A 19,896-nucleotide genomic window follows, 5' to 3' on the forward strand; every position below is an offset into this window, starting at 1 on the left:
AGGGGCAGCTAGGTGGTGCAGTGAATAGAGTATTAGTCCTGAAATCAGGAGGACCCGAGTTCAAATTTGGCCTCAGACACTTAACACTTCCTAGCTGTGTGTGACCCTAGGCAAGTCACTTAACCCCAGTTATCTTAGTGGAAAAAAAAATTTATTCTTGTAGTTGCTACATCTTGTAGATATAGTCACATCTTTTGAAAATGCAGGAAAAAAAGTTATTTAAGTCATGAGTTAAACTATTCTGTATTAGATACTGATACACATTCTTCATTGGTTTATGAAAGTTCCCAAAATTGTCCTTTTATTTGATACTGCTATTATAGTACAAATTGTCCTTCAGGTTCTGCTTACTTCACTTGATATCAATTTATATAAATCTGCTGTGTCTCTTTGAAATCATCCATTTTCTCATTCCTATAATGGTATTCTGTCACATAATTCTTATATTATAATTTCCCAATTTTCTCTGACAAAGTTCTCATTTCTAAGATAAGAACTGATTCAGATTAATAAAAAAAGGAACCACTTCTCAATTGATAATCGAAGAACATCAGGGGAACAAAGCCAAGGTACATATAACCATGTGAAAAAAAGATGCTCCAATTACTAACTAAAGAAATGCAAATTAAGGCAATTCTTAGATTCTACCTCATTCCCATGATTGGCAGAGATAAGAAAAAAAGAAAATGACAAATATTGGAACATTGTGGAAAAACAAGTACATTGATGCATTATTGATAGACCTGTGAAGGAGCATAAACTATTCTGGAAAAGTTTGGAATTATACTGAGGAATTTGCTCAACAGTGCAAACCTATACCCAGAAAGAAATAGGAAAAAGTTCTATATGCATAAAAATACCCAAAATGCCATAAAAAATGGCAGCTGTTTTTGATAGTGACCAAAAACTAGAAACTAAAGAAGTCCCATCAATTGAGGAATGGCTGAATAAGAATAAATGTAAGCTTTTCATATGCGAATGTGATGTAGCACTACTGTACTGTACTTTCGAGTAAAAAATTTTAATGTATTTTGTTTTTATGTTAATATCATTGTCAGATATACCTCTATTCCTCCCACCCTTACACAGAGCCTTCTGTTATAACAAAAAATTAAGCTGAACTCGGACAGTGATTGTATCTTATTTTTACTAAATTTTGCACTCATAACCAGCATCTCTACAAAAAAAAGGAGGGATATACACATTCTTAGTTCTCCTTTGGACTAAAATTAGTCATGATTACAGTAATTGACTTCAATTTATAGGGCCCTTCATTTGTATTATTGTAGTGAACATATTTCTTTCCTGTGTTCTAATTTACTTTTATTAGTTTATACAAGTTTTTTAGTATTTCTGATTCCTTATATTTGTCATTTCTTAATAATTTTTCATTATATTCACTTATTAACAGAATTTATTTATGCATTGCCTAATTCATGGAAACTCATTTTGTTTTCGGTTTTTTTCCTACCACAAAAAATGCTTCTATGAATATTTTGTTAGATTTCTTATGTCTTTGACTTCATTACTAGAGTATACTCAGCAGTGTGTCATAGAGTATGTTAGTTTCTACATAATCAAAATATATTGCATATTTTATCCTTTTTGTTGAAGGAGAGGAGTAAATGATATTTTCCCCAAAGATATGTAAAGGTAATTTTCAACATTCAATTTTTATAAGATTTTAAATTCCAAATTTTTCTTTCTCTTTCCTTCCCCTTTTCTTCTGCCCACGATGGCAGGCAATTTGATGTAGGTTATATGTGTGTAGTCTTGTTAAACATATTTCCACATTAATCATGTGAAAGAAGAAAGAAAACAAAAAGGAAAAGTGAAAATAGTGTGCTTCAATATGCATTCATACTCTATAGTTCTTTCTTAAATGTGAATGGCATTTTCCATCATGAGTTTTTTTCAAATTGTTTTGGATCATTGCATCACTGAGAAGAGCTAAGTCTATCCTCATTGATTATCATATAATGTTGCTGTTATTGTGTACAATGTTCTGGTTGTACTCACGTCACTCAGTGTAAGTTCATGTAAGTCTTTACCAGTTTTTCTGAAATTCGCCTTTTTATCATTTTTAATGTAGCACAATAGTTTTCCATTACATTCATATAATACAACTTGTTCAGCCATTCCCTAGTTGATGGGCATTCATTCCCTTGGATTCCAGTGCTTTACTACCACAAAAAGAGATGCTTTAATTATTTTTGAATATGTAGGTCATTTTCCCTTTTTTATGATCTCTTTGGGAAATAGAGCAAATTAAGTATATTGCTGGGTAAAAGGGTATGGACAAGTTGATTGCCCTTTAGTCGTTGTTTCAATGTATTTTATTTTTAAGAGAGGATCTTGATGTAATTTCTTGATCAACAGGGTTATCAATATGATACATTATTATATGGATATATATTTCCATTAGATATTTTATATAAGGATTTTTACTTTTCATTTAATGACTCCCTATTATTTGTTGAACTGTTTTTAAAATTTTACTTTTCACAGATTTTCATCTTTCTTTTTCAATGTCACAGCATAGTATAAGGGAACTGGATCTATATTCTGAGGAAGTCTTCAAATCTTGGCTCTGCCACTTAAAATTTTTATGACATTGGGGAATCATTTAACTTCCTTGGTTCTCATTTTCTTCCATAGTCTTCAGCTGTGAAATGAGGATTTTGAACTGGGTAATCTCTATAAAATGCTAAATTCTAGGGTCCCTTAAAATTTCAAAAGACAAAAATAAGAAGTTTATAGATTCTGTTAGTCCAATCTCTAATGTCTATTTTTAAAGTTACAAATTCTAATCTGATGTGGGTTGAAACATCATATATCCCAGGTTTTTATTAGAATTATAAATTATGTGTAAACAGCTCCCAAGAAGTGACTTCAAAAGATATTTGAAGTTTGACTTTTTTTTGAGTGGGGCAATATTGATTGCTTATGAAGCTTATTTTTATGTTTTGAATCATTGAGGCCATTGTAAATTTTATCTCTGAGTAGGCTGTTAATGTACTTTGAATAACTTTCCTTTGTAAATTTATATTGAAATCAACTAATTGGGATACAATTATTTGAATATTAAACTATTTGTTAAAAGTTAGTTATTTTTGTTGTATTCACTTATACCTCTTCCATATGTTCACCACTGTCTTAACACCAGTGTTTGCTTCTTTCTCATTTCTTTCTTTTTTCTTTTGTTTAATGTATTATTGTGTTTGTGGAACTGGTCAAAGAACCGTTACTGTATTTTATGTTTGTATCTACATTTTATTTTGCATGCGTAACGTGGCTTTGCCTGGATGTTCTTTTTGGTAAGTTCAACTTTACAAAGCATATTGTTTTTGGTAGTGTTACTTGTAAAATTCACCTTTTCTTGCAACTCAAATAATACCATTTTCATATTGATTCGTACTCAAGACATTTTTAGTTTTTTTTTTTTAACTTGCTCATTTTACAATCCTATTTTCCTAACTTTCTCCAGTTCTGTCTAGCTCTTCTAATAGTTCAGTTCAGGTACTAATCTCCATTTTATTTTATAGCCTTCCACTATCAGTTGCAGATCGCTTTTAGCAATTATTATCTTGAGTATTTTGGTTTTGTTAAAAAGCCTGAATTTATCTAAGACTACAATTTCAAAAGCTTCTGCTTGCATATAGCAACCATGTTGGTTTTACCTATGTAGCTCAAAGAAGATTTCTACTGTTAATCACCTCTGAACTACACAAATAATAACATGTATGCTTGTGATTATTTTACAGCAACAGCTTGCTCAGCTGCAGAAAGAAAAATCCGAGATTTTAAAGAATTTGGCATTATACTACTTCACATTTGTAGATGTTATGGAATTTAAGGTATGGAATTTCATATGAAGCCTAACTGCTTGGAATTAGCATTCAGATTTAAAATTGTACATAATCCTTTATCCTATATAATGAAAATTTAAATGTGAACTGTTTCTGAAAGTTCTCCAAATAGAAACATTAATATATCTGTATAGTAGATTATTAGGTTCTGAAATTAGTTATTTTAAAATATCAGTGATTAATATGAAGTTTTTGTTTTCAGGATCATGTTTGTGAATTGCTGAATACTATTGATGTTTGCCAAGTCTTCTTTGATATTGTAAGTATCTTAAATTTTTAAATAAGATTTTATCAGATCCAATAGCCTTTTATCTTTAAAAATCCTCATAGTTAAACTATTCATTGAAGTAGCTAAAGGGAAGGTGATTTAATGGATTTTTTTTTTTTTCTGGCTCTTAAGGATAATACAAACATCTCATTATAATATACTTGGCAGAAAGTGATTTTCTTTAAAATTATGCATCTTGGGCATTCATTATTCTGTTTTTACTAGAGAACTGATGTTTCTTTAAACTGCAATTCTTCTCTGCCTTATATTAGTAAATTAACTTTTAATTTTATGCTCCCAATTTAAAAAATTCTAAATGTTCCCTCTAAATAATCAATTCTTTTGATAAGTTACTACAGTAGCAAATCGAGGATAAAGTTAACAAATTATGTGACTGGGGAAAGTCAAAGTAAAAAGTAAAGTTTTCTGGTATGTCAAAGTGTTGGAAATTACCATCCTTTCCATCCTTCTATTTGATATTTGATGATAATATTTTCTGTGCTTTTGTAATTGCCCTTTCATCTTGAAAGTTTCCTAAGTAATTGACATATTTTATATTGTTAGTTTTTGCAAAACAGTCATATTTCAATAAAAGTTACTAATCAGCATTGTAAGGGGGGGAATTTTTTTACTTACAAGTTATTTGTAATAGGTGTCTAAATTTTGTTATGTATGTGTGAAATTTCATGGTCATTTAAAAAAAATATAAAAAGCATTATTATTTTTTTCTAGACTGTAAACTTTGATTTAACAAAGAACTACCTGGATTTGATCATAACTTACACAACATTAATGATACTGCTCTCACGAATTGAAGAAAGAAAAGCAATCATTGGATTGTACAATTATGCTCATGAAATGACCCATGGAGCAAGGTATAAATCAGTCTTCCCAAATTTGAAAATTCTTGTTTGTTGACTTTAAACAATGAAAAATTGTTTTTTTTTTAATTTTGTTTTTAAGTGATCGAGAATATCCAAGACTTGGCCAGATGATTGTAGATTATGAAAATCCTTTAAAGAAAATGATGGAAGAATTTGTACCCCATAGCAAGGTATTTTGTAGATAGTTTTTAAATGTACATTTTAGTGGATTTCTGGACTGTTTTTGTTATTTTGTATCCTAATCTCAAAACATTATGTTATGAGTTAGTGTTATTGATCTTAACACCATGTCAGACTGCAACTCTTGTATTGTTTTTTACACTCTTCTTCTCCATTCCTACTTATGTATTGCCGAATGTACTTGGAGGAAGTCAGATATTCGTGCTGACTTTTTCCACTACTACTTGATTTACATCTAGTCTCAGCTGGATTCCCATTGCAGCAAAGAAATCCATTTATTTCTTCTTCTCTTGCTTGAAGTTTATTCTCTCCTTACCTCCTTTGCTTAGAGATTCTGGTTTCCTTCAGTACTCATCTCCAAAACTCTTTTCCTGATCATCATCCTTGCTACTAGTGGTTTCCCCTAATAAAATTACTTTCTTTTGTGTATGCTCATGTGTATACTTATTGTTTCTTCCAATAGAACAGTAAGCTTCTTGAGGTCATGGACTATTTCATTTCTGCCTTTAAAACTCCAGGGATTTTCACAAGTTTCATAAAATGCTTGATAAGTTCATTGTTTAATGAGATATGTTTTGGAGGTAGTTGATATGTATGTGTGTGTACATGTGTCTATTTAGATGTCTAAGTGAGAGCCAAACAACTAACTTCTTAGGGCATATGTTGTCAGGGAAAATAATATTTAATATCTTGGGAATTAACATCTTTAAGATCCTTTTAGTTTTGAAATTCTAGTTGTGTCATCTTTCATAGTATGCTAAGAATTTGGTCTATTTTATGAGTTTTGCTAAGTATTGTTCAAAAAATTGTGGAATTTGAGTTTATGGTGACCGTAATGAACATTTAACCAGTCTCTTCATTTTTTAAGTGAGGAGTGGAGATGTGATAGTTCCCTAACTTTTTTAGCATAAGTTTTTCAATTAAATAATTTTGATTTTTTTTTTGTAAATAATATTTTATTTTTTCCAATTACATGTAAAGATAGGTTTCAACATTCATTTTTGTAAGATTTTGAGTTCCAAATTTTTTTCCTTCCCTCTCCAAGATGTCAAGCAATCTTATATCGTTTATACATGTGCAATTATATTAAATATATTTTCACATTAGTCATGTTGTGAAAGAGGAAACAACAAAGGGGAAAAACCATGGATGGAAAAAAGAAAATAGTATGCTTCAATTTGCAAAGGTCTTTTTACCCTTTTTTATATAGACCTAGTAGAATATGGCTGGAACAAAGGAAATACAGTATTTGATTGTCCTTGGGACATAGTTCTAACTTGACTAACATTATTTTGACAGTGTTTTTTTGACAGTATATTAATTGGTGCAGGTAATTCTAAGTGACTATTTTCAGTTTTTCTTTAATGTCTAAAGTTGAAAGGAGCCATTCAATCCAATAAATTAGACTCGTAATTGAACCAGAATCTCTTATACAACATTTCTCCCAAGCCCAGCTTAGGTTGGTCATTGAGTTTTCTGTTCATCCACATTGATTCTTTGTTCTTCATTGGGATTATTTGGTTTTTGTCTTTAGAATTTAAATTTTTGAGAACTCCTGCTCCTTCTTGGACTACTGCCTCTATAGACTTTTAGTCCCTGAATGAAGTCTTATATTGTACCTATCTTTTTTTGAACTTTTTAAATCTTTCCTTAAATCTGGGTCATTGTCTTTCTTCATCTCTGTCATAAATCGTAGGGTGGAATTACTATTTCCTGCATTTAGTCTCAGTATTTCTGCTTCAGCAAACAGTTCTTCCTTTTTGGTCTAAAAAAGCAGAAAATTATCATTAAATAATGATCAGAAAATTTTAGTGTGTGTGTGTGTGTCTGTGTGTGTGTGTGTGTGTGTCTGTGTGTGTGAGAGAGAAAGAGAAAGAGAGTGAGAGAAAGAAAAAGGGGGGTATGAGGGGAAGAGAAGGAAAGGGGGAGGAAGAAAAAGAGAGGAAGGGAAGGAGAGAGGGAGAGAGAGATACACTCCTTATCATTCTAGTGTTCTGTGTAGTTCTGTGTCACACTTGTACATCAGTTCTTCCCTTGTCAATTTCTTCCTTTTGTACAGGTGGTCCTCTAATACATCCGTATTCCAGTGAAATCTTGTACTGTTTCTTTCCATTAATTTTTTTTCCCCAAATGCTATTTACCATGCATCCCTTCTCTGGTCACTACATTTTTACATCAATTATACTTTTTTAAAAAGCACTGTTAACGCTGCAACCTCCCTCCTTATCCATCTTTATTGTTCGAGACAAAAAATATTTTTACCATTGCACTACTGGTCAAAGCCTGGCAATACAGTATTTGTGAATATCGATTTTATCTTGTTTTCTTTTTTCATATTTTGTGTCTGTGTATAGACATGTGAGACTATCCATGGGTTTGATTGCTGTGAATTATAAAGTGTATTCTGCATAATTTGTACTTACATCTTAAGTATGGTTTCCTAGTTTAAAGACTTTTTCATTAGATTTGTAGTACTCTCTGATATGTAACCCCATTTTTTCCCCTTTCTAGTTAAAAATTGTTTGGACGTATCTAATTATACTTTTACTTTTTGTAATGGGCTCTTAAGGTGCTCTAATTTTATTTCTGATGACATATAGCTAGGTGGCACAGTGGATCAAATGGTAAGCCTGGAGTCAGGAAGAATCATCTTCCTGAGTTTAAATGGAACCTCATACATTTATTACTTAGATAATCCTGGGCAAGTAACTTAATCCCATTTGCCTCAGTTCCTTGTATATAAAATGAGCTGGAGAAGGAACTGACAAACTACTCCATTATAATGACCCATATGGGGTCATCAAGTTAGTCATGAAGAGTAACAGTTTTCATGAAAAGTTTTTGAGTCAAAAAACTCATTCTTTCTACATTTTAAACTATGGTCCAGAAATCAAATCCTATTTTCATATAACTAATTGTGCACTTCACTTTCTCTTTGAAAGTCCTTACTTTCAATAGGCTTCAATGATGAAATGTGTGCCTGTACCTTAAGTTTCTTATCCAGGATCTCATCATTCTTAGCATTGTTTCTTAGATTCCTTCCAGTAGTATCACTTATCTAGTGAATTACTAAATAGAGATTGTAGTCATAAGGTTTGACTGTTTTTGAGAATTTTTTTGTCTTGTTTTGGGCCCTGGGAAGATGACATATCTTCATTGGTAATAATGTAACAATAACTAGTTACTTCAGTTTCTTTAAGTACCTTAAAAGAGTCACCAAACCCTGTAACATAGCTCTTCCCTAGACCTAGTAAAAATTTGCATGTTTATATAAGTGTTTAAATTTAATGTATCATTTGAAATTTAATACAACAAAACAGATAATAAATGTACTTGCTACATTTAAATTAATGTCAAATTCATAAAATGTAACTTTTTTTTATTTATTCCTGATAAGTTTCCATCTGGATTCTTAGTTCATTCTTTCATTTTCCCTTATGTGATCATATTTAATATATGCTCCATTCTAGTTGTGCTTTTCTCTTATTTAACCTTCTCTTATAAATGTTTTTCCAGATTATATATTTTTTTTTTGGTTGTATATGCCATTACATTAAAACATGACCATTTTTTCAAACAAGTCTCTGTTGTTGGATATGTAGATAGATATTTTGCAGTGACTAAATGCTGCTGTGGAATTCTTTGAACAGAGAGCTTTTGGAAGCATTTTAATAACACATAGTGAGGTGTGTTCCAAGTAATTAACGAGTCAGAAGGCATGACATTTTTGCATTTCTGTATATGCTATCAAATTATTCTTTGCAAAAATTATACAAATTTACAATTTCATGAGCAATGAATCAGTGCAGCTATTACAATGTTGCCAATATTGAATTTCGTTTCTGAGGTGTTAAGTGAAAAAAATTCTCCTAAATGGTTGATTGATCTCATTGGTCCTTAAACAAAAAGAGTGCAACATTTTACTTATAGAAGTAGCAAGATTGTACAAAATGATGAACTCAATCTCACCATTTGGCTGACTTTCAATTTGTTTAGTTTAATTATTTGGCTACTATGTCTCATCTATATGATGGTTGTAAGGCTCAACTATTTAGGCTATGTCTCATCTCTATAAGGACTGAAAGCCCTACTTTGATTTGAGGACACCTCCTACCCAGGTGCTTAATGAATACATGGTAAAATTTTAAGGTACATTTGAAAAGAAATTACAAATATTACCTTTTTTTTTTGACATTCCATGTCATTCCATGTTATTTTAGGGGAATGCCTGATATTCCTTTTCAAAAATTCACATAATTTTTAAAAACTTGAATTTTTTAAACTGACTTTTGGTAGAAGGAAAGGAATAAAAGAAATATGACTAGGAAAGCAAGCTAAAAGAGCAGAAGATTATTCTAAAAGGTTAAAGATCACAATATTTATTTTAGACACAGTTTATTTTATGTCTGATATTCAAATAATTAAGAAAATAATGTAGTCAAGATGTTTCCTAGAAAAGTCACTTACTAGGAAATTGACATTGTATTACTTTATAGTTAAAAGAATACAATAGAAAACTTAGACAATGAAAATTATGAAACCCCCCCTTTTTTTTTAATGGAATAGAACATATGAAACCTTAAATACCTTTGGATCCTTAATCCTGGAGTGGAAGATTCCATCATATAATTTATTTGTAATTCCATCTTTTTTTTTCAAATGTTTTAGAAAAGAATTGTTCTTTAAGACCTTTTCCCTGGGAGAATGAGGTGAGAGAAACCAGCATATTCGATTTTGAAAGGACAAAATGGCATGAGTATGTGCACATATATGTGAAAGTTAAATAGTAACTGCAGAATTTTACTTTGTTTTTAGTTCAAGGGAATATGCTAGTATTTTATGATAAAATTTCAAAGATAAACCTCATTTTTAGTTTCAAGTTATAAATTATTTTGAAATATCTAATTGTACATTTGCTTTTTTTTTAAATAGTCTCTTTCAGATGCCCTAATTTCACTGCAGATGGTATATCCTCGAAGAAATCTTTCAGCTGACCAATGGAGAAATGCACAGTTACTGAGCCTTATTAGTGCACCCAGTACAATGCTTAATCCTGCACAATCTGACACAGTATGATTCTCTTTCTTTCCTTAAATAATATTAGTAGAGTGATTAGTCTGTTAAATCATTAGGTGATATGTACAGTTGAAGATTTTAATTTGTAGAAAATTGACATATCCTTTGAATTCAAATGTCATTAAAATTTAGCTCATCACATAAATATTGCTACAATATTTATTTCTAGAATTCATTCAAGAATTATTTTATTTAGTAAACTTCATAAATATCAGCATTGTTAGATATTTATTTTATATTTTGAGATGTCAGAAAACTCCAAAATTGCTTTCTGAATCTTGAAAATATCTCTCTTTTTTTAAAAAACTTGCTTAGAAAATGCATGGAATTACTATTTTAGAGGAGCCTGGGTAAAATTGGCCTATTGGGAATATTATGTATATGTACTTTAGTAACCCTTCTATTTACCTGGAAAATTTAGATATGGATATTTTAATTGTGGAACAGAATTTGTCTTTTTGGGTAGTGTTAAATCAAAATAAGTAAGATATGTAAATCAATGGGAAAAGAGAAAAGAGGATAGGATTTTATTTCAGTTATCTTTCTTGTCACAAGTTTAACATTTTCTATTTTTAAAGATGCCATGTGAATACCTTTCTTTGGATGCCATGGAAAAATGGATAATTTGTAAGTAATCTCTAAATTTTTATTATCTTGAGGATTTTTAATTTACCTTCATTTTTAATATAAAATATACTCACTTGAAAAGTTTTATTTTCTTCAAGTTTAACTATCAACTTCTTGGGGAGGATAAAAGCATGCTCTTTTGAGTTAAAATTTATCTTTCTGAAGAGGCATGTTGATGCAACAGATAGAGAGCCAGTGGTCTCAGAACTAAAAATACTAGTGTTCAAGTCCTGCCTCAACATATATTGCATATGTTATTCTGGGCTAATAATCTTTCAGTCAGTCACCTGACATTTATTATGTTACTACTATATGCCATATATTGTTCTAACCACTGGGAATGCAAAGAAGGGCAAAAGAAAGAAAGAAAAGAAACCCAGTCCTTTCTCCACAGCAAGGGACTTACATTCTAATGGAGGAAGACAGTATGCAAACAGTTTTATTCAAACAAGTTATGTACAGGATAAATTGAGGAAAGGGTGCTAAATTAAGGGAGGTCTGAGATAGGTTATTTGTGGAAGACATGACCTCAGCTGAGACTTGAAAGAAACTGGGGAGGCTAGGAGGTGAAGATTAGGAGAGATTTCTAGGCATCAAAAATCATTAGTGAAAATGCCTAGATTTGGGAAGTGGAATCTTATATGTAAGGAAACAGTAAGGAGTTTAATGTTAATTGAGTTATAGTTTATGTGGAAGAGCATAAATGTAAGATGGAAAGGTAGAAGGTAGCCAGATTTTATAGAGGGCTTTAAAAGCCAAATAGAATTTTATATTTGAGCTTGAGCATATTAAAAGGAGCAACTAGAGTTGATTGAATTGGGTGGGAGTGTAGATGAAGGAACCATAGGTCAAACCTGTTCTTCAGATCAACCAATTTGACATCTTGGTGGAGAATGGATTGAAGTGGGAAGGTAGAGAGACTAACCAGCAAGCTATTGCAGTACCTTAGGTGTGAAGTGATGAATTCCTGTACCAAGATTGTTTCAGTGTCAGGGAATAGAAGAAGCTGAATACCAGAGATGTTATTAAGGTAAAAATATCAGTAATTATTAACTCATTAGATATGGTCAGGGAAAGAGAGAGTAGTTGAGGATGAACTCTTAGGTTGCATGTCTGTGTGACTGGGAGACTGGTCCCCTTAACAAATTTAGGAAGAGGGGAGCATCTGGAAGGAAATATTAGGGGTTTAATTTTGAATATGTTGCATTTAAGATGTTTGAGATGTCTAATAGGAAGTTGGGAAGATAAGAGGAAGTCAAGGTAGCAGCTAGGACTAGATAAATAAATCTGAGAGTCATTTGTAAGGAGATTATAATTTAAACCATGGGAGCTAATGAGCTCGTTAAGTAAAATAGCATGGAGTGAAAAGAGAAGACAGCCCAGGACAGAATCCTGTGAGATACCCACAGTTAGCAGTTGTGATCTGGAGGAAGATAAATTAAATTAACCTGAGAAGGAGCAGTTAGAAAGGTAGGAAAAATAAAAAGGAATAGAAGTGTCATAGAAAACTTGAAAGGAGAGAATTGGGGAGAAGATGCGTGATTGACAGTGTCCAGAGTTGCAGAAAAAGTCAAAGATGAGGGTGGAAAGGGAGTCCTTAGTAACTTAGGAAAGAATAGTTTTGGCTGAATGATGAGGTTGGAAGCTAGTACCATATAGCTGTTTATAAATTACTATATGTAAGTATAAAATGTTACAGAATGATTCTGAATCACCTATCTCTGGTAGTAGAACTTTACATTCCATCTGGAACTGAATTCCTTTCTTCCTCTCATGTAATAACTGAGAAAATTGACTCTGCCTTTTTATTATTATAAAACAAATAGAATTTTGATAGTATTCCAGTCTAACAATATTACTCTTACAAATTTATAAATTAAGCTGTGGAGTTTATGAATTGCTATTTGTATTTTTTTTTCTCCTAAGACCTATATTATAAAGGATCTCATTGCCTTAGATTTTTATACTAGTATTTGCTTTCTTTTTGTTTAAAGTTGGCTTTATTTTGTGTCATGGGATCCTGAATACTGATACTACAGCACTGAACCTTTGGAAATTAGCTCTTCAAAGTAGTTCTTGCCTCTCTCTCTTTCGGGATGAAGTTTTTCACATTCATAAGGCTGCTGAAGACTTGTTCGTAAACATAAGAGGGTATGAGCTGATTTTTCTTGTATCTTTCATCAGGTCATTATTGTTTTAATGTTTAAATTGCTTTTATTCTAAAATAGATAATAAGAGAGAGAACTTACTAATTCTGTAGCATAAAAATGTAGGTTGGAATAAAAGTAGTATGCCCTATTTCCCTAAATTTAGTTTGTATGAAACCGTATGAGGACCTTTAATCACTGCAGGGGGGAGAGGAGGAGAGGGTTGTATGTACATGCACATGGCTATCCTTTTTTTTTTTTTTTTTTTTTTTTTTTTTTTTGTTGTTGTTGTTGTTGTTGTTGTTTTGGAACTCTTAGGGTAGAAGCTCAAATTTTTTTTTTAGTAAAATAGTCTTTATTTTTCTTTTTATTGTGTTATTTGGTTCAAAATCTTTAGAAGTGCTTTCAAGAAAGAGTCACTGAAGAAAATATGTGGTTCTATATTGAGCATTACTCCAAGTGATGTTCTAACTTAAGATTTTATGATGTAAATGCCAATTTAAAACAGTTGATTTCATGTTTTCTCTAACAATAATTTTTTTTTCACTTTTTACATATTAGAATAAAATGCAGAGAAGGCTAATTCTGAATACCTAAAATATTTGTTCAGTATTTCTCCCATTTAATAGAGGGTTTCTAAAATTGACCAAAGGGATATAATAAAAATCAAATTTATTCATGTCCCTCACCTCTTCCCAAGAGAGAGAGAGAGAGAGAGAGAGAGAGAGAGAGAGAGAGAGAGAGAGAGAGAGAAAGTTGAGGGGAAATTAAATTTGAAACCACAATCCTCCTAATTGGAGCTTTCTGTATTTAAAAAAAAATACTGCCTTAGTTATATAATTAACTTGAAAATTTTTATTTAAAATCATTCATTTTAACAATTATAAATACCTATTTTATTCTTTTATATATTGATAGAATTAGATATAAGGTTAATCATATTCTGATGAAACCTATAGAGTCCATTTGAAAAATATTTTTAAATGTATAAAATAAAATACATAGGATAAGGAAATACAGTTATCAAAATATTTTAAAAAAAAAAAATTGCAGATCCCAAGTTAAGAATCTTTGTTCTAGAAGATTGAGAATCTTGAAATTTCCATTGTTATTGTCTTTGATACCTACCCTGTACATTTAACATTCTGATGAAAACCTGAAATCTTAATTTGTCAGTGCAAATGATTAATGGCTTATAATAACTGCCATAAGCCCTTTATTAAGTGCACAGTTTTAAAATACCAATTTGCAAGGTAAATGAAGAAATATTTTTCTGGTAGTTTACAAGTTTTTTGGAATATGGTTTTTAGAAATTGGACTTAGTTTTCTAAGTCTTTCTGGCCAGTTTGACGAGATGTTGGCTATTTTTGTTTTATTTTTTGGTTTCTATAAATTCTAAACTTTCCTGACTTCTATCTCTGAAGTGACTATACATTCTGTTAGTATTTATGTTTTCTTTGAATTTTATCAGATATATTTTTAGAAAATAGTATAGTATAATATAGTTAATCTGTTAATGTTAATGCCATCAGCTTAATTTTTAATAGCTTATATAGTATAATCAATTGATAAGGGTAATCTTATAAAAATGATTCCTAAAGCATTTTGTCCTATTTATTTAAAATCTTGAACCTCTGGCATTTCAAAAACTCATTTATAATAATCTGCTAGCTCTTAATAATTATAGTTTCATCAACATGTTTAAATTCCAAGAGCCTTTGATTCTTGCATTAAATCAAAGGAATAATTGCAATATAATGCTACTATGGTTTGAGAAAAATAAATATTTTTAGGATACAGATTCTTCAGAAAAAGTCCATTTTTTGGTTGAAATTTATGGTAAAATTTAGTTATGTGAGAATTTGACAGTGGCCAGGACAGTATGAGGTAGTAGAAGTATTTTTAATTGAATTATAATCCTATGATTTGACAATTGTAAGAAATCAGTGTTTCTATAGTAAAGCTAACAAGAAATAAGATTTGGCTCTTACTGAAATGAAATTAATGAGATATTTAGAATAATAGGCATCTAAGTATTTAAAAAATGGATAGATGATATGACTTTATATATGACAATTCCTCATATGTAAACCACAATTTTTAAGGTTACAAGTGATAATTTGATTTGGTTACTGATAGCCAGGTAGCACACCAACATAGATGTGCTTTACATATTAATAAGGTAAGTTCTTATTCTGTACAAGGTATCATTCTGAGAGCTAGGGAAACAAAAAGAGAAAACAAAAACAATTTTTGTTGTAGAACATACAACCAACCTAATGGGCAAGACAACATATAAAAATGAGGACATTCAAGGTAAATATGTAATGTAAATCAAAATGTTAAAGATCACAGCTAAGCCTAATTCCACATTACAGAGCTTGAACTAGTCCCATTATTTGATTTTTGGATTTGACTGTATGCTAGAGTCATTTTTAATGATCAATAAATAGTTTAATAACAACACATTCTTTAGTTAATTATTTTACAATTTCTGTTATTGAGCATTTAAAATTTTTGATTTTAGGAAATCAGTGTAAAGGAATTGGAAGCATCTCAGTAGAATTCATGACAAATGAAGATGAAGTAGTAAACAAATGATGTTGATTGGAGTTAGCATTATAAATCAGTTAATACATTTTTTTATTTCACTATCACTTAATTATAGTGAAAAACAGTTTCACTGGACCCTGAACTAGAATTTTATTAACCATTGGGTTTTTCCAAGTTTAGATTGTTATTGATGTAATTGCTAAGACTTAATATTTCTGATATTTTTTTTTTAACCTGTAGCTACAACAAACGTATTAATGACATAAGAGAGTGCAAAGAAGCAGCAGTGTCACATGCGTAAGTGTTTTTATAACTTTCATTTTTGTGTAGTGTTTTTTGTTAAGGATTATTCTGTGCCTTCTTAAATTTTTTTTGTTGAAATAATACATTGCAATATACAAAATAACTGCTTTTTATTGAAATATACATTGTAAATATACCCAGTATACATGCTGGTTGAAGGAAGGAGAATTATTCATGACATAATCTAGCCATCTAAGTATTTTAGTTTGAATTTAAAATAAATAGAATTTTAAAATTTAGAAATTTTAATAAAAAGTTAATACTTCATATTTAGCATTCTCTGTCATTCCTTCCATGAAGACTTCATTTTTCAGTAGGATCCAGGCAATTACCATAGGTTCTGTTTTCTTTTAAGCTTCAGGACACTTTTAATATCCCTTGTTTAAGAATTAGTACTTGCACACATCTCTTTTCTGTTCCTTACCTAAACCCTAAAAACACAAGCACCAGCTACTTTTAAGTGAGTGCCAGTCCCTGCTTTAGAACTTCATCTTTTTATTTACTGGTAAGAAATGTGGATATTTCAAATGATTTTCCATAGAATGCAAATTTTATAGTTAAATTTTTGCTTCATACATATGGCCAGTCTTCCTTTCATATTTCTTTTATTTAGTTTTCTCTTTCTCATGAGGGCAAATTTCAAGCGCTATTATAAATGAAAATTGGTGTATTTAGCAGTACCTTTTGACAGTTTTTCTGGTTTCCCATAAACTAAATCATTTTACTTGGTTCTAATTCTTTCATGCCTTATTTCTGTTTTAGTGCTTCCAACACAGTATTTTACAGTGAATTAAGGTTCTTTATAACTCTTATTAGACTGCTAATATCTTTAGAAGGTATGTTATACAATAGTTTATCAATGCAGGAACATTTGGGGTTTTTTCCCCTTTCCATTTTGACTTCTTTTCCTTTACTTATTTTTAAGTGAAATTAAATAGAATTTGATTCTGTGTTTTGATTCTGGCTGTAAAATTCACTAAATAATTCTTAAATGCAAACAGTACACTTTTGAATTTTTGACTTAAACAGGATTGGTTAATTCTGAAAAAAAAAATACTCTGTGCTGGTAAAAAATTGGCAGGCTATATTAGTTCTTTCTGAAAGGTACCACTGATAATAGTTTACGTTATTTGTTGTAGCAGTCTTCTCTCAGCCAACTTTAAGGAAGAAATATATATGAACTAGTATGATGGTATCATACTCTTTTTCTGTCATGTACAACATTGCCAAAAGCATATAGTGTCAGATTTTTGGAAATCTATTTTTCATGATGATCTCTCTTTTAAAAAAAGTTATTGATTTTCAGCATTTCCTTTTTGTAATATTTTCATTTCCACTTTTTCTCCCTTCTTCCCAAGGATCTTTCTTTAAGGAATAACAATAATTGAATTTGTTGCTTTATTATTATATATGATTCACAAAATGAAAACTATTGTAATAACTTTTAATTAGCAAAAGTATTAATTTCTTAAACTAATTTATAAGAATAATTTATAAATGTTTTCTTTTCCTGCTTTTGTGCCAATATCAGTATTCCATTTTTGTTTTTATAATTACTTATATGAGGAAGTATGTATTGCTTTAACTAATTTCTTTGTTTTGTAACCAGGACTTCTAATTTCTTGCTATTCAGAGTTTTTACATGGGGATGTAATATAACTACTAATATTTGTACAATACTTTAAAAGTTTGAAACATATTTTTATATAAATTCAGTAATTTGACTCTCAAAGAACTTAATGAGATAAAATAAGTGTGCTCATTTTACAAATTAGGAAAATTAAACTTTGAGGATCAGTGACCATGTTCATTTAGTTAATACATTTTGTGCAGAATTTGAACCTAGGTCTTCCTGACTCTTTAAGTCCAGTATTTTCCCCATATATACTTTGCTGCCTCCATATGCATTTAAATATTTAATAATAACTTAAATCATGAGGTTTTTTTTTTTTTTAACCTATAGGTACTAATTGAGCCTAGAACTATACTGCATATAGGGAGTAGGATATTACCAAATATATGGCAGGTTGAGGAGATCAAAATTGCATATGAAATTAATAAAGAAGATGTGCTAAATAATATGTGCTAAATATGTGCAGCCTTGCACAGTAGATTCAATGCTAAGCCTGGAATTAGGATGACATGAGTTCAGATCCAACCTCAGATACTTACTGAGCAACCTTGGGTAAGACATATAATTTTTTTTGCCTCAATTTCCCCTTTTTAAAAATGGGAATCATAATGTCACCTAATTTCCAAGGTTGTTGTGAATATCAAATGAGATAATCATAAAGCTCTTATGATACACAAAATAACTATCTAAAAAATAAGTTGCTAGAGAGTAGTGGGGAAAAGCTTCATGAAAGAGAATATGAATTGAAATTGTGTTTGAGAGAGGAATGGAATTAATTTAAGTGATGAAAGTGAGAAAGGAAGACTAGGTAGGAGAAAAGAACTAGAAATGGATATAAAAACTTAGAAATGAAATAAGTATTTAAACATTAAAAAATTAGGTAATTAATATTATCTTGGGAAGAATTTTTTTTTACTTTGATTTTGCAGAATCAAAAACAGAATTTCTTTTATTACTATTAAAGCTTTTTATTTTCAAAACATATAAATGGATAATATTTCAATATTGATCCTTGTAAAACTCTGTGTTCCAAATTCCTTCCCCCCTCCCCTGGATGGCAAATAATCCAATATACGTTAAACATATTATAAATATATGTTGAATCCAATATATGGAGACATTTATATAATTATCTTGCTGCACAAGAAAAATCAGATCAAAAAGGGAAAAAAACTGTTGAATCAAAGGGTATGCACATTTTGATAGCCCTTTGCACATAGTTCCAAATTGCTCTCCAGAATGTTTGGATAAGTTCACAACTCCACCAACAATGTATTAGTGTCCCAGTAAAACAGAATGTTTTACAGGATAACATTTCAGAAACCTTATGGCAGCTAGATAGCTCAATGGACAGAGTACTAGGGGTGAATTCAGGAAGACTGGAGTTCAAATCCAGCTTCAGATATTTAGTAGTTCTGTGCTCCTGGGAAAGTCACTTAACTTCTATTTCCCTTAATCCATCAGAGATAGAAATAGCAAACCACTTCAGTGTTTTTATCAAGAAAACTCCAAGGACAAGCATTAGTGTTATATGGTACATGAGACTGAAAAACAACTTCTGAAGACATCTTGTTCATTTGGCTCTCACAAAAAAAAGGAAATAAGCATGACCTATTGAAGAAGCAATGCTGCATTCTGTTTTTACTGTGTTTTTTCCTAGATGGCTACTAAACATTCCTTTTTATAATATATTGTAGAATTTTTCCATTAGTTAAGCTTTGGTCTATTTTATGAAGACTCCAATTCTTTCCCCTTCTTTTAAAAATTGAAACATTGGCTCTTCGGTTGTATGATTCATACGCTATTCTTCATGATCTTTTACAGATTACTGATATTGGCTCAAACTGTGATCTTCATCATTTTCACTACACTAAGATTTAAGTCTCCTGATCCGGTAGACTTGAACTTATTAGGGATATTTAGGTATTCTTTTGTATCCTTACTTACAACAGATCTTAAACCTTTATTAGCCCTGTTAATATCCTTTTTATTTGAAAGGTCATTATCCTTAGCTGAGAAAACAATCAAAAAGAAGTTAATAGGCCTGCCCATGTATTATTATCCTTTCTACTTTGAATGACAGTCCTGTTCCTTCTTTGAACTTTTTTTTATCTTTTCTGAACATAGTTTTAAAAGTTACTTTTTGTTGTCTTAATCCTTCCTTGCTAGCCACAACTCCTTGTGGGCTGCTGCATCCTTGTTGTATGATTCTTGATTTTGGTTTTGGTTTTGGGTTTTTGTTTTTTTCTGAGGCATTTGGAGTTAAATGATTTGCCCAGAGTCACACAGCTAGGAGTGTTAAGTGTCTGAGGCCAGATTTGAACTCAGGTTCTCCTGACTTCAGGCCTGGTGCTCT

The 19,896-nt window shown here is 30.7% G+C and overlaps 1 protein-coding gene across 4 annotated transcripts in view; it reads left to right on the plus strand.

The window, feature by feature from the left end:
• NCKAP1 (NCK associated protein 1) overlaps positions 1-19,896 on the plus strand; it is a 105,965-nt gene that overhangs the window by 34,939 nt on the left and 51,130 nt on the right. For 2 of the 4 annotated variants that reach the window (XM_031960356.1, XM_031960354.1), the window contains 8 exons: positions 3,765-3,857; positions 4,072-4,128; positions 4,870-5,012; positions 5,101-5,191; positions 10,134-10,271; positions 10,856-10,904; positions 12,899-13,055; positions 15,845-15,901. In XM_031960356.1, the coding sequence (XP_031816216.1) occupies positions 3,765-3,857; positions 4,072-4,128; positions 4,870-5,012; positions 5,101-5,191; positions 10,134-10,271; positions 10,856-10,904; positions 12,899-13,055; positions 15,845-15,901 (785 nt within the window). The remainder of the gene's footprint in view (positions 1-3,764; positions 3,858-4,071; positions 4,129-4,869; positions 5,013-5,100; positions 5,192-10,133; positions 10,272-10,855; positions 10,905-12,898; positions 13,056-15,844; positions 15,902-19,896) is intronic. The other 2 variants (XM_031960357.1, XM_031960355.1) reach the window with 1 other exon arrangement.

The sequence above is a fragment of the Sarcophilus harrisii genome, chromosome 3 (assembly GCF_902635505.1).
Source record: "Sarcophilus harrisii chromosome 3, mSarHar1.11, whole genome shotgun sequence".
NCBI lineage: Eukaryota > Metazoa > Chordata > Mammalia > Dasyuromorphia > Dasyuridae > Sarcophilus > Sarcophilus harrisii.